The sequence below is a fragment of the Lingula anatina genome, chromosome 4 (genome assembly GCF_051362555.1).
Source record: "Lingula anatina isolate TDL-2025a chromosome 4, LinAna3.0, whole genome shotgun sequence".
Classification (NCBI taxonomy): domain Eukaryota; kingdom Metazoa; phylum Brachiopoda; class Lingulata; order Lingulida; family Lingulidae; genus Lingula; species Lingula anatina.
In genome coordinates, this window is record NC_141770.1 from 24,934,681 (window position 1) to 24,950,679 (window position 15,999).

Consider the following 15,999-nt stretch of genomic DNA (forward strand, 5'->3'; position numbering starts at 1 on the left):
GTCATCGCACTGAGTCAAATGATAATTAGACACACGAGGGTAGTTTACTATTTTAAGGACCTGGCTTATGAAACCTTTTAATCACGCCTGACGGTTTTGAGGTTGTAAAGAAAGGTACAAAAAGACGACTGGGTTGAAAAATTTTGTGACTTCTAGCTGTCTCTTGTCATATATATATATATATATATATATATATATATATATATATATATATATATATATATATATATATATATATATATATCAACCTATCGATCCGTCCATTATAAAACTTCAACAATAGGAATTTGAATCTAAAAAATATCCCTACCCCCACGTACTAAGTTATACATTAAATAATTTGGAACAGCAACAAATTTATTCAAACTCTGACAATAATCTGACAATAATATTTTTGCAGATTTAATTAAATTTAATATTTAATTAAATTTCATATTTGATTTAATTTATTATTTAATTAAATAAGATAGATTCGACTTAAAATCATTCTTCTTTTTTATAATTTTTTTGTATTTTTATGTGGCCAACATATAGAAAACTGTTCTACATTTCTTTTTTTTTTTTTTTTTTTTTTTGCACTTAAAGCAACATAGTGTTCACCAAAGGGTCACAGACGACAGCACTCGCTACTGGTATTTGCTTAAAATAAAATACAATTAGTTTGATCGAGTATATTGTTAATGGAAAATAATACTCAATTAAGTTTAGCAGCACGCACGTATCCACACATCATACAGGAACCAATGAAAACATCGCATCGTAAAAAAAGGCCCCATTCAGAATAGGGGACTAACTAGTCCGAGGGTCATATATGGCCGAACCACTTAGAAACTTCAGCGCAGGATATCTATTCAGTGTCTATTAGCGGATTAGACGGCAAGCTTTGTAGTGGGTCGCCAAATTTGACCCTCGGACTAGCTAGTCCCCTATTCTGAATGGGGCCAAAGTCTCAGCACGAACTTAATATCAATAATGTTCAGACAAGAGTATTATGTCAAGATATGGACACTTATTGTTGTTTGCTTAATAACCCTGCAGTAAGTGTAATTTTGACCAAAACCCGCCTATATCTGCTTTTCCAGCTCCGTCAGGCCTGTCTCTTTCTTCTCAAACTTGAAGAACTCACAACCCTACTGCAGAAGATGAAGTCGTGGAAGATTTCTTAGACAGCCAAAATCATCACGTCTATAATGATGGGATTTTTTTCGACGTCTTTGTTATGTATTTCTCGAAATAGAACATTTTGATTAAGTGCAAAGGTGGGTCAAGTAAGTTCTAGCAAAAAGTGGAAAATTGCTTTTGTCTCCGAGGAAAATTCTCTTTGTGTTTTTTCCGCCGTTTCTGTTATGTATTTCTCGAAATAGAACGTTTTGACTAAGTGCAAACACGGGTCGAACAAGGTCTCGTAAAAAGTGTAAAAATTGCATTTGTCACTGAGGAAAATTATCTTTGTGTTTTTTCCGCCGTCTCTGTTATGTATTTCTCGAAATAGAACGTTTGTACTAAGTGCAAACACGGGTCGTGCAAGGTCTCGTAAAAAGTGTAAAATCGCCTTTGTCTCCGAGGAAAATTCTCTATGTCTTTCTTTTCCGTCGACTCTGTTATGTATTTCTGGAAATAGAACTTTCTGAGATTCCGGAATATGTAAGACGAGTGCAAAAACTAAGAGGGTGTCACAACACCTTGTGAACAAGTTGCGTTTCTGACTTCAACCAGAGCAGATGTCGACGAGAACAAAATGTCCAAAACCTAATGGATCTCGCAGTCTCGCGTGACTTGCGTGTTTAGGACACACACGACGTCAGGGTATTTTGTTTTCAACAAGGTGTAAACAATTAACAAAATCATTCAAATATAAATGGCATGGCGTGATTAGTGCGACTAAGTCTGGCTATCTTGGACAAGCCCAAAGGTGCTAGAAGTCCCAAATGTAAAAAGAAATTGAACACAACACAGTAAATAGGTGTATTTAATATTTTAAGTACAAACCCATTAGTTACATGAAAGGACATAATATCAGTTATTAAAAGTTAATCTTTCAAACCCATCTTTTCACCAATAATAATAATTGTCGGTGATCTATTCACTGATAATAAAGTGGCATAAAGAATAAAGGTCAGTAGTATTTATTCGAAACTTGTTCCTCGTCACAACCACAAGTTCAACAACTCGGTTGCTGTAAACAAGCTGGATATGACGGCCGCAAAGATATAGAGTTAAAGCTATTTTATTTCAAAGGGGCACTGAAAACGCGTATTATTCGCTTACAGAATGCCTTGGAGCTACCCGAGTACAACAGATTTAAAATATATAATTTCCCTTAACATAGTGGTTGCCGTTTATAAAAAAACAACCTATATAAAAAGTATCTTTTATTTCACCCCACTTGTAAATTGGAGGGAGAACGTGTTTTACACCTGAACAAGATCTGCGTACCAAAATGCTAATTTTAACACATTGCGGGGCGTTTCATCGTGAGTACGATGCACTGCGGACAGTGATAATCATCAGCCTTAACTCCCCTCACTCCTATAGACAATATTTTTCAAATAACACACGCAAAAAACTGCAGTTTTACTGTATCCTTACTAAAAAGCGGAAAACGCTGTACAATATTTCTCTGCCAGCGTGAGTAACTGACAATGATAAGTCCCCTAATCGCAAACGTCCGGCAATGATCATTTATGTCCACTCCGGTGGCGACTTGGATTGCCTATACAACCTGGCAGTGGCAGCGGTCAGAATGGGCAATCGTTCCAATGCGTCCATTGAATGAACCTGAATGAAGAAAACCCATGTTTATGATAAAACACGTGCCACAATTGACTGCATGGGTATCGAAACCGTGTTATTTATTTTTTATGTATGCATCTGTTTGTTTGTTTCTTTGTTTATCTTAGGTCCTCACCTTTAAGTGAATAAACGCATCGGTGCCAAACCCTTCCATTGACGTCAGGCTGAGGTCGCCATGGAGATAACGTGCATACAGACGTGATATGGGCAACCCCACGCCATAACCAGCCTAGGAAGAAGAAAAGTGTAACAGTGTCAGAAAAGAGCGCACTCTTTTGGGGAGCAAAGTACCTTGTCACACCTTACAACATAAACATCACCTAGTTCATAGAAACGTTCCGCTTTTAAGAAAACATTTGGCGTGATTCCTTTTTAATGTGCGACTCGTGAGATTTAAAACGGTGCCATATTGCTTTTTTCTAGAAAAATAAAACACGGGTATGGAGCACGTTTGTCGTTTTATAAATGATTTCCTAATAATTGACAATGACTTTTCACCAACACACACACTGTTAGGACCACAGTGCCCTTTTATAATGTTTCAAATTTGTAACTGAAAACCGATTTTAATGGCAATACGTTTTTATTATTGTGTATCTATAAACTTGCTTTTTTAATTAATGTCAAATATTTTTTTTAATTTCAGAGAAAGCTCTTTGCTTACCAGTGAACCGGGTGATTTGGCGGTGGTGAAATTGTACTGAAAAACTTTATCAATTTTGCTTCGTGGGATGCCACCGGCTTTGTCCATTATCTGCAAAAAAAGATGTCGTACAAAATGAAAGTTCAAACACAAAGAAATAAATATTTTAAGCAGTTTGACAAAACGACCAATTCCATTCAAATAATCATCGGCAATTTAATCGTTGGACCTTTTTCGGGACTTTGCTGGGGGGAGGGGGGCACAAATATGCTTGGGGAGAGCACAAAAATCTGAAAGATTGCCTAGCGGGCACATGGGTATTAAAATGGTCTCGTCTTGTTTTGTTTCGCTTGTTTTATTGTTTTTTATTCTGGAGGCAGAAAGAATAGGCCTACCTCAGAAGCCAATGGAGGGGCATGCTGTCCCGCACCCCCCCCCCCCCCCCCCCCATCCCCACACTCCCGATCCGCCGTTAGTACTGCGGAGCTCAAGATCAAACTGAATGCCTCCATGGTACCTTCGGAGCGTGTCTGATGACTCAATCCGACCAAATCTCATTCTTTGATACAGGCAACCAGGAAAGTTTCAAATGTTGCATAACACGACCAAGGACGCGAATAGTCAAGTGAAACTTAACTGAGTTTGTGATCTTAAGTCAGGCAATGAATGCCATAATAAGAAAACCGATTTTGCGTTATCGCCTGTCCAACCAAAATGTAAACAATGTTGTCAGGCAATGAATCTAACTAAGTGACTTCAAGCATAAAACTTGGAACAGCGTTAACAAATGTAACTATTACTGATTCGAGCTGCGTTAAAATTCTCTCTACAAAGACAAAATTTATCATTGAAACTATCAAAACTAGCATGCAAGCCACTCATCATGGATATCTGCGACTTTTTGGTAATCATCAATGCAAGCGGCCATATAGCAAAAACAAATTAAACAAAAAAATGAATAGTTACAAGATATTTGCTTTTTGAAATAATAACCCATTTATTGCTATTCTTGTTTTCTTTTTCAATAAGTCAGAACCTTCTTCATTACAAAAATAAAATCCCAAAAGTAAAAAGCGTCAGAAAACTAATACCCCTATCCCATCATGGATCGTCTGCTTTATGCCTTAAAAAATGCCGCCTGCACAGGCGACAAAATAATTGATTTCCAAAGACAAAAAAAGCATAAGGTGAAGTTTGGTGAAGCGATGCGTCGAGTATATAACATAAATGTCGATAAAAAGCTTAAAGCGTACATGACAATTACTACTTCTAACGACACAGGTACCATGACATGCAGCATTTACGCAAAGTTGAGTCATTATGATCCAAGCCGCGAAAACCCACGGTGCCACTATGTGTGAGATAATACACTGTCACCCGAGCGATATATGCCATAACACCTCGAGCGTCAGCGAGAGGTGTTCATGGCATATATCGCGAGAGGGTGACAGTGTATTATTTGACATACATACTGAGAAAAAATACAGTCATTTCATCCTAAAACACCCCTAAAACCGAATAAAGTGACCCTATATCACGCTCTAGAGATGTTATACGGAATAAACTCGTCCACGTGCGCTGGTCACCTCCCTCCAAATTCTTACGTAATGTCTGACCAATTTGGTCAATTTTTGCTAAATACTTGTCGTGGACATTCAACTGTCTTGAGAAGTATTTAATCAACCGTCGACACTGACCATGCACGTCTCAGCTGAGCCACACCTAGCTGGGACTGCCACGGAAACAAGGTCCCAAGGCAAAACCTCTACTTTTTAGTGACATTTCTGATAAAAAAGGAGCGTCAGACCGAAATATAGTCAAACTTATATTTCACAAGTGCAAAGGAGAAAGGAATTTACTTTTTGGTGATATTTCTGACAACGAGGCAGTTTCGGAATATATTCAAAATCGACGGATGTTTATTACAAGTTCACGGGAGTAATAATTCTAGTTTTTTATTGTTATTTCTGACGACGAGGCGGTTACTGAATATAGTCAAAATCAAACGGATGTTTATTTCAAGTCCACAGGGGTAATAATTTGACGTTTTGGTGACATTTCTTTTTTACTACGAGGCGGTTTCGGAATATACATGTGCTGGTTTTCAGAGCATTCATGTGCTACATGTAATTACAAGTTCAAAGGGAGAATACATTTTATTTTTACCGATATATCTGATAAAGGGGAAGAATGAACAGCTTAAAAACAAAAGGTAAATAACACAACCCTCGTTAAAAAGTTATAGATTTACAAATAATTTGTATGCACGTGTGGCTTAAATGTAAACTAATTCCTGTTTTCAAACCATACCCATATGATATGACTTAGTGTGATAAAATGATAAATAATCATTGTTAAACGTGAAAAGTTTATGCTAATTTTTTAAGAGCGTGAGAGATTTTAAATTTGTCTACTGGTACATGTAGGTATATAACGCAAGCAACGTCACTATTCTCTTGATGCCAAGAAGGTCACATGATCACTCTGTCTTTGGCTTTCAGCTCGACTGATTTAACCAAGATGTAGTCGTGAAATTCTAGACTACATCGAGGTTAAATCCGAGTTTTCCGAGAGACGCTACGCAGAAATGTCGAGTGAAGCGAGACATTTTTGGGTAGCGGCTCGAGGTTGCCCTCGATCTTCACTGAAGCTTGCCTAAATGGACAGGCTTCAGTGATCATCATATCGCCACGGTCATATAACATCCCTAGGTATGTATGTCCGTGTATAGTAAATGGATTTGTCATTGATCAGCTATAAAAAAAGATAATGAACTTAACATTCAGACCTAGGAGCAGGCACTTGGGGAGAACAGACTCAGTGTTCACACCACAACATTGAGTAGCTTGGATCAGCCAAGGAGACATGGCGGGGGATTGCACGTTAGTGGCTTACCGCCAATTTGCGTAAAGCAAGCAGCCGCAAACAATCAATGGCCGACTAGTCGACTTTCACGCGGAACTGAATTACCGTGATAATGTATCCTGTCATGGCGCCGGAAGTGACGTCAATGCAAACAGTTTCTACGTACCTTGATAGTGACATCTTCCACGCCCTTCACAATCCTCACTCTGATAGGTGGCAGGGGCCCAAGGCCATCGTTGTACTTCTCCACCGTGGCCCGCATGGAGTTCTTCATGATCTCGCACGCCATGTAGAAGAGGTGTGTTGGGACGTATACTATCTTGATGTCTTCATCCGGGTCAGTTGCTAAAAGTAGGGGGAAAATCAAATTGGTTTGCCTTTAAAATGTGTGCTTTTGTAAAGTATCTTCATTGTCAAGCTTATTGCTTTTCTGTGTGATGAAACAATAAAGATACTACAGGAACATCGATTCCTGTGGGTTGGTGTTAACTTCTTAGAGGTACAAGTGGCGTTTGGCCACACTAAGTTGAGGAACAAGCTTTGAAACACATGGAGTTGAGAGTTGGAGGATGAACCAAGAGACTTAGAATGATCTGGAAACAACTAGAGAGAAGAGCTCAGAACAGGGAGGGATATTGGGGGGGGGGGGGGGTAGAGGCCTTGTAGGTGGCCTTTGCTCCACGAGGGGCAATAGGCATAAGTAAGAACACACCTTTCAATATTGTTCCAATCACAAATCTGGAAACTTTTTTTTACCCCGGTGTAACGTGACAGAGAGTCCCCTATGATAAACATTAGGCCACTTAGTCCAGGCTAACCCAAACTATTATAACTAAATGGAGGGCGGACTTTCTGTTACACGGACCCTCAGTTTCACTACACCAGACGTAACCAGGGGCGGATCCAGAGACATTTTCTGACAGTCTTCCAAATTATCTTTGTTGATCCATCCTCCATTTTTTGACTGTCTTCCGACAGAAAAAATTAAATATGTGTCAATGTAAACTTGAAAATCTGACCGTCTTCCGGAAGACCCAGAAGACGGCCTCAATCCGCCCCTGGTAACCATACGCTATTTATTTCAATCATTTAATGCAGTATTATACAAGATCAGCTGCACTACAGGAGACGATAAATCCAATTTTTCGCTGAGTCAAGTTTTCCTTTCATTTACACGTACTTTCTCTCACGCGAACACGCAAGATCTGACGCGTTGATTTCATAATGACAGCGTAGAAACGTCTACGTTCTAAAAATGGACCATTTCCCATTATATAAAATTAAGCACCGAAATTAACCAAACGAGAGTCCATTCTGCAGCACAATGTGCTTATATAATGTTCTTCTACGCTTCGCGTGATGAAGGTTAGTTTCATAAGCAGTCCTTCCTTATGTTCTAGATGAAAAAAAAATGAAAAATCGTTTTTGTATAGTTGGCGTATTTTGATTTTAAGACATCGTCGTTTTTACAAGAGCAAATTAGAGATGTACGAATGATTTTAAAAGGAATGTGTGTGCGAGTGTTTGTTCGTTCTATTTATCTATGTTATAATATTATTTTACCTTATACTCAAACGTCAGAATGTAATATTGAGCAAATGCATTTTTTTATATTTGATCTTTTAAAATCAAATAAAGCAATCAGTACAATATGCATGAACAAGAATCTTTGAGTGGCCTTTTTTTGTGTGATAATTGTCAAAATGTATCCCAGGAATGTCAAAACGCCACCTAATTATGTAGCCGGTGTAACGAAACTGAGGATCCGTGTAACACAAAAGTCCGACCTCCATTTAATTATAATGTTTAGGGTTAGCCCGACCTGAGTGGATCAAAATCTAGGGAGACGCTGTAGAAATGAATTGGAGGTGGACTCCCCATCATGGGGGACTCTCTGTTACGTTACACCGGTATAGAAATAGGTGTGTGTGTGTGTTTGTGTTTGTGTCCACTTACTATTATGTACTTCTAAATCTAGAGTCGGGCAGTTGGCATGAGTTGTTTCACATATAAACCGCACTCTGTCGTATGCATCTGAAAAAAAAAAGGAACGAGCATCTATGTCTAATATGAGAGTAGAAAATGGGAGGGTTTCAGAACGCACCGTAACACTAGACACAGACGGGCAGGACTAAAATTAACTCCATGTTAAATTTGACACTTCTACTCCTTTCAGTCTTTAACGGTAAATCCATAACAAAATTCTGTTTCAGAATCGTGGTCAGTGTGACTATGAGCTAAGACAACATTATGGGCCTCTCTTCTCTTTAACAGACACCCCAAGCCTTAAACTACTGATGACAACTCTTCACTGCACCCCACACCCTGTGATTTGCCTGAGGAAGAATCTGTAAGGACTTGAAACTCGGGATTAAGATGGCCTACATCGGTTATAAAATCAGTGAAAAAACTCACTCGGCAATCGCCAATCACTCAATTTTTAAACATGTACCATTGAGTGGATGGAGAGGATACTTTGTAACCACCTAGAAAGACCTTCACTCAATTTCAAACGGGTACCATTGAGTGGATGGAGATGATGCCTAGTACTCACCTAGAACCACCTGTTTGACGTCCATCTGAGGGTTCAGACAACCTCTTATCTCCTCCACTGTTGAGCCCGGGTCAAGAAATGTGTCAAACAGCATCACTAGAAATAAAGAATATATAACAAACAATATCAATGGGATAAACATTATAATCACCCGCTCCCAATTATATAATAGTCATGATAATAATATCTGATACAACCTTATGATAGAAATTTTAACTGGGTAAGAAAACCAAGAAGATTCAAACATTTCATATGGGTGTAGAGAATAAAAAAATATCTTTAAGGATTCCGTAAAGTTACAGATTCTGATAGCTTGAGATATTAAGCGAATTGTATGTTAAACATAACGGCTATGGCTGCAACATAACCCTGATGTTACAGAGTACGCAGCATTTCGCTTTAACTCAGATAAAGATGTAGATCTATTTCACTCAAGCTGTATGTTATTATCCAATAATAACTTAATTTGGCCGTCCAGTGTTTACGATTATTCTCCATGGAGTTATGCTTACCATTATCATCAGTGTGTTGGCAAATTTCCATTGCGCATCTTGGAACAACAAACACATTTAACACATTTTGAGTTTAACATCACCTTCTGATCTGACGCGATTTCTTACATGTTCACAATTGTGTTTTAATTTTCTGAACACTCCACGTATTATTCATAAGAAACCTACCCCAATTAGTTAATGCATAAAAAAAAACTTACTATGGTGTTTCATTAGCAAATATACGCTTATTCTGTTGGTATAAAATCTGTCGAGGAAAAACTGAATTTGTTCCTGCATCAATTCATCAATTCCCTCGTTGTCGCGTACGGCCGCAACGCCCTGAAAATTAAGAAAAAAAAAGTGAGATAAAAATACATTTGATTTTTATCGAGTTGCCATTAAACGTAATTTGGAGCATACAACCTCTGATCAATGTAGAGTAGACATAATTCTTACGTATAACACTCAAGTCTCTTATTACCTCGTGTTCATCGACACTTTAGTCGAGCAAAAATAATATTTCACTTCAAAGAGTTCGCCAATCAAACGAAAGACCCGTCATTCACTGCATTGAGACCATTACCTTTGCCATGGTCTCCACCACGTTACCATGTCTTCGCCGGATGTTCCAGATAGCATCCCAGAAACTGAAGAGAAAATAAGTTTGTTTCACGTGACCAAATTTCAGGAGAAAAAAACGAAAAACGTGTTTTGAGTTGATTATGAATTTTGCACTGACATAGTAAATAAGACATGAATAAAATCCGCATTACTGGGATCTTTTCGGAAAAAAAATAATTAAATTAAATTAAATTAAAATTAAAGTAAAATTAAAATTAAAAAGGTAATAAATTACTCTTCATCATTAGCAAAGCTAACACTTACTCTTCCAGCACACCCACATCTTTCTCGGCGTCTCTGTCCGTAAATTCTAACAGATCTGAAAAACTCTTCCAGTACCTGTTAAAACCAAACAACACCAAAGTTAACTGTAATAACGCTTAAAGTGTGCTGCCACTACGTTGCAATACTAGATAATAGAAAACCTGCGTAATTATATGAAGTGAGATTCTTTAAATGTTAAACTCCACGGGTTCTCCACGGGTTCTCAAAGCTACGTACATTTTGTACAACTACCACCGCTTTCAAGAACCTTAATTTGCAGACCCTGCGTGAGTTTTTTACACGGACTCCGCATAACTTCATCTTGGGACCAGAAACCTAGCTCAATTTACAGGAAAACTGGAGTCAGGCAATGTTCACAAAGATTCAGGTTTTACCAAAGAAATAACACTCCACAAATTTTGAGTTAAACAAAATTTCGTTTCATAAAGTGACTAGTTATGCAGAAACCTACTGTGGTATTTTAACAACTGCGTTTATGCCGATGATTATAGATAAGAGCATAATTGCGTAGATAATTTAATGTCAAGCCTTTTGGGTGAAATTCGGTACCACTGCAAACAAGCACAAGGAAATGTAATGGACAAAAACCGAATGATGGCTGTTCAAATAGTGTGTGGATTTTTACCATTCCTGAACTGTTTGAACGTGTTCCTCTTCAACGACAACACGAGGTAGCTGTTGGATCTCTTTGATCATGTTTGCAAGGCGAACTGGGAGCTCCTTGCGCAGAAAGTTGTACGACGTCTTCGCGCATGGCTGCAAGGCTGGAAAACACATTCAGTTAATTTGTTGTATTAGAAGAAAGACGCGTTGCATCGGGGGTATAAATATTTACTAATCGCACGCTTTATTTAGAAAACCTTCGGGAATAGCCCAGTATCGCGACTTAAAGTAAAATCAAGCGAGATTTCGCAAGATTTGGAGGAGAGTTGGGTCAGAAATAATGAGTGAGAGCGTTGCGGCAAGGATAAAAGCTAGCAGAACTCATCCACGGACATCAACCTGGTTGTTTTCTCTTCAGTTATAAACTAAGTCGAATTACAGTGTGTGCGAGATGAAATTCGGAAATGGATTAACGATAAATGACGCCACATCTTGAGAGTTGCAATCAAAGGCACAGCCTGCATAAATAGATCATATTATTTTAAGTTCAAACACATTTAGCTTCGTGGCATTTGTCACGCAACTACTTTAATCGCCATTCGGAAAAGATACAGGTTTCACACTCTTTTCCCGCAATTTGTGCAGTCTAATGGGCAAACACGAGGAATGCAGGGCTCAGTTTTTTTTTCTTCAATTCCAAAAAATGATCTGCATTCAACTGTCAATGGGGATGCAATACCCTTACTGTATGTAACATCCTACTACGTGATAATTAAATTCAAATTCAATTATGGCAAAGCGGACAAAAATTTCGTACTACACATTACTGCTGGGTCACAACTCTTAATTACCGGTGTTTTTCATACATTTTTTGGCATTTAACCAGACAGGCCTTATTCCACTTGACGTGTGAGATGCACCCTTTCATATAAGTCAATACTTTCTGTCTTTCATGTATATGTCGAAACAAAAATTGATGGCAAGCCAAGTCCCTTCTCCACAACAGATACTGTCTACAGTGAATGAATGAATGACGCGTCTAAAGTCATTAATACACACATAATAACCTTTAAATAAATTACTTTGACGGGCTTTTAAGAGCTTTTTCTGGTCTTAACGTTGTATACATTAAGGCTGTACCTAGAAGATGGTTTCAAATAAGAACTTATGACTTTCAACTTTGGTCAAATTTTTAGTCAGATAAACGCGTGTTAGTGAAGCTTAAAAAAAAAAAAAAAAAAAAACGGTCTCTAATAAAAGTGAAAAATGCCTGATATTTAGACCAACTCTTTCTTTATTTTTGTCGACAAGTACAGATTTATTTTAAACTCAACTTTTCTGTCTTATATTCAAGGCCAACTGTCAATTTAAATCATAACACAACTTGATTATCAAAAAAGATGAACATTACCGAAACAGCGCAATTGTTCCTACATGTAGCTCTGGGGGTTGGTCCAGTCAATAGACCAATAAAATAATTGAATGTTAGCATTAGGTCATTGCCATTTATTCCACTATATCATATTCAACAGATTGCTTTGTTATTTATCATAGACATTTTCTACACAGTCCCACTGCTTCAATCAAAACGGACGGACGAACATACTATATAAGATGCTATTCATAAATACTATTCATAGAGGCAAGTAAGGGCCTCATGACCACTGCTCGACCCCTCAACTTCTGCTCACAAAATACCACAAATACTGCATATACACCACGCTGAGTTCGGTTAGCTGTCCGTTACCTGAGCTTGCATGTGCCCTTTACCTGTGGCTCTCGCGTCTATCTAAAAAACGTCTGCCACTGATGAAACTGACACTTAAGGCCAGGCAAAATTAAGTTTTCCTCGCACCAACAAAAGATGAATTGTACGTTTGTTTGGTAAGCGGAAAAATTAAAAAGTGACCCCAGAAAAACAAAACCGTGATTGTTTTTATGCTCATACTGTTTATCGCCACCACTGTGGATTTGACATCACCAAATTAAAGGGGGAAAAAACGCGCAAATAACCAAAGAATCAATTTTGTCAGGCCTTAGCGTTGAAAGCAAGGTCAAGGTATTGCTCTGGGTCGGTGGAGGGTACAGGGTTTTATAGGAAAGGTGCACAGGGCTACAGGACTAAAAGAACAATTTGCATCCCAAACCAAAACAAGAAAACATACTTGGCAGTGGCGGATTTAGGGGGGAGGGGTCAAGGGGGCCTGACCCCCTCTTAGATTTCTGAAAAAAAATCACACACCAATGGTCCCCTCTTGTAATTAGAATTTTGACTAGCTGACCAGCTTCTTAACCGTACCAAATGACACTGTTTGCCCTCTAAAATACCAAGCTTTTTCGGGGCCTTTCAGCGGACCCTGAATCCCCCGCCCAGGGAGGGGGAGGGTCTGCTTCTCATCCGCAGACCCCCCCCCCCCTTCAAATAATCTTGGATTCTCCCCTGCTTGGAATGTAAGGGGACCTATCCTTCATGAGCTGTCAACTCCCCTAAACCTACCCCCCCCCCACCACCACCAACCCTCCATTCCCTCGGACACGTTAATGTATAGGACAGGTGATGTTGTATCAGCGAGTGCTTTAATAATACTTATGTTGTAATGTACAGTAAGAGGCAGAGCTTTATTTGCAGCAAGCGCAACAGATATTTTTCCGACTGCTTTACAGGTAATTATAACTACATGTTATTTATGCGACGTTATTTATGCCAAGTGCTAGATGATAAAAATGGAATCTACACGCAAAGATCAGTTAACAAACACGTGGCTCCTGTCACAAACTTCGTGGTTTAAAAAACTCATTATATGTCGATTATTTAGAAAACGAGGAGTGGGAGTACAAAGAATTGCCATGCAAAACAAAGTCGTTATGCAAAGTTACAGATAAGGGGGGGGGGGGCATTTGTGACTCATCACACGTCAGAAGTGTTCCAATATTATAAAGAAATGGTATTTCAATAAGAGTAGGATGATGTGACGCATAACACTTAAATATAAAGAGAGAAAAGAGAGACAAAGGATTATCCCGCTAAATAATGCACCGTGCTACGTTCGTGATTTATTTTACTTTATTTTGTTTCATTTAGCTTATCATTACTTAATCAATCATTGCCTTCGCTATAAACATCTTGGACAAAGGGTTCATGGCCCCCAATGTTTTATGACGTGCAGCAGTCATGTAAAGTAACTGGGAATTTTAATACAGTAAGTCTGTAGACAGAGAATAAGAGTTTGGAGGCAGCTGTTGAAGGCGTACAATACATGTACATGCAATCAGGTTATTTGTACCACCTGGACGTCGACTGGAGGGGGTTAACTGTCCCATCCCCGACAATGATGAAAATAAAAAAGGGCGTACACACATACTAAGACTCATCTTTTAGTTTGGCGGATCCTAAACGCATGGGTAAGGCTTACCATGATAATTAATATGTAGGCCCCTACTGTACGTCAATTTGTACGGTATCTACTGTACTTACAACACAATTAAAGTGACATTTAATTTGGAATTTAACTCAGGTCGTGACGCAAATGACACTTGATGCGATTGTATCCATGCCCTAGTTAATGTCTCCGCAGTAGACATCCACAGAATAAGGAAGGAACTTTATATGCATTATGACATGGGTTCACGTTGAAATACTGGGAGCAAGGGCGGGTCGAAGATAGAGTGTCAACCCACACGTACCAATAGAATGCTTCCTTTTCCTACTGTATGTAGGCCTACGTTGAATCAGAGATAATCAGACAATGATGCCATTTTTTTCTATTTGATCTTCTTACCTACATGTATCATTTACCGAATTGCTGTTAAATTTATGTTCACATATTTATATGTGGCTACATGGCTTTCCCATAACTACAATAGATGCTGATGAATCTCTATTTTGAAATTAAACGTTTCCACATGCCATTTGTTTTAATAATCTTCGCAAAATGTACGTTTATCTTGTGTGTTTAATCTTTCCATTGATTTGGTATTCGACATAGCGTCTTAATTAAATAAACGACCCTGTACCCCCGGGCACCCAGTAGGCCTACTCGTATGAATCCATGAAGCAGGTCTATTAAGTTTTAACTATATTGTCACACGAGTTAAAGCAATGTTATACGTGGATATATGTGTTTCTATCTATGAAATGGCTTACAAACCCCGGTATGAGGACGCGCGCGAGCGCACGCGTGTGTGTGTGTGTGTGTGAGAGAGAGAGAGAGAGAGAGAGAGAGAGAGAGAGAGAGAGAGAGAGAGAGAGAGGGGGGGGGGAGGCCGTAAAGAGTAGGTAAACAAGACTGTTGCCTTTACGACACGAAGACTGAATTGACCGAATATACATTATGCGCTGTTCACTTTAATCACAACAGTAGGCCTACCTGAGGCCGTACAATCCAGTGAGAGAGTGTACATAGTCATAGCGGTCTGAGTCTGATCATGTGCGAACTAAGCTTAAGATTACTAGATAACGCAATTTGCCTTACCGAAATCTGTGAGTTGTTCAACGGTGAGTGGAGAAGGTTGATACTTAGAGTAAGTCTCAATCGCCAGTCTAGTGGCACACCTAAGCGGACGGAACAATCTCATGTTACATAGAATTACCAGTGCTGTCTCGATCTGCTATTCCTCCATGTTCAGATTGAACTAGGTCAAGTTTGGTCACGTGACGTTGGTTCTGTCAATGCGCAACAGCAAGTTTCATTAAAATATCTAATCGTTTTATTCAATCCCTTATTTTCCCCAAAGTTATTTTAACTATTAAAATTGCATTTATTTTCAATCTGAAAATTATATTTTCTTTCTGCATGAGTCTTAATTGGACATATAAACAAAATGTGCTCATAAACCAGGTAGGCCTATAGCAAGAAAATGTTGATATATGTTTGTCGTTTTCTAATAGTTTTGCTTTGATACATCTCATCTTGTATGAATTTTAGAAAATATTTCTTCCATAGCCTTACAGATTTGTTGAGACGTTTTGAAAAGGAAGGGATCCCTGGTAGTGGCACAAGAAATTCGCTCAGAGCATCTCAAAAGTCAGGATGGCCGAGCGGTCTAAGGCGCTGCGTTCAGGTCGCAGTCCACTTCTGTGGGCGTGGGTTCGAATCCCACTCCTGACAATATTATCATTTTGTTTTTCTACCGTGCCAATA

At 38.7% G+C, this 15,999-nt stretch overlaps 1 protein-coding gene and 1 non-coding gene across 2 annotated transcripts; one reads left to right on the forward strand and one right to left on the reverse strand.

Annotated features, from left to right (window-relative positions):
- Positions 1-1,960: 1,960 nt before the first annotated feature.
- Positions 1,961-15,508, reverse strand: LOC106151501 (pyruvate dehydrogenase (acetyl-transferring) kinase isozyme 2, mitochondrial). Its single transcript, XM_013524799.2, has 11 exons — positions 15,331-15,508; positions 10,881-11,019; positions 10,235-10,309; positions 9,933-9,996; positions 9,568-9,688; positions 8,856-8,951; positions 8,258-8,335; positions 6,468-6,646; positions 3,458-3,547; positions 2,909-3,022; positions 1,961-2,778 (listed from the first exon to the last, which is right to left on the reverse strand). Exons 1-11 carry the CDS (start codon positions 15,431-15,433, stop codon positions 2,683-2,685), a joined length of 1,155 nt encoding a protein of 384 aa, XP_013380253.2. The 5' UTR covers positions 15,434-15,508; the 3' UTR covers positions 1,961-2,682.
- A 374-nt stretch (positions 15,509-15,882) lies between these two features.
- On the forward strand, positions 15,883-15,966 carry Trnal-cag (transfer RNA leucine (anticodon CAG)). Its single transcript has one exon. It is a non-coding gene; the product is annotated as a tRNA-Leu (tRNA).
- Positions 15,967-15,999: the final 33 nt, after the last annotated feature.

What these genes read in the sequence shown, in the direction of transcription:
- LOC106151501 (XM_013524799.2), bottom strand. Translation starts at nt 15,433, where the DNA reads ATGAGATTGTTCCGTCCGCTTAGGTGTGCCACTAGACTGGCGATTGAG. An exon ending in GTTCAAACAGTTCAGGAATG is followed by an intron (nt 10,310 to 10,880) that starts GTAAAAATCCAC and finishes TGGTTTTAACAG; the next exon opens with GTACTGGAAGAGTTTTTCAG. An exon ending in TGGTGGAGACCATGGCAAAG is followed by an intron (nt 9,689 to 9,932) that starts GTAATGGTCTCA and finishes CTTAATTTTCAG; the next exon opens with GGCGTTGCGGCCGTACGCGA.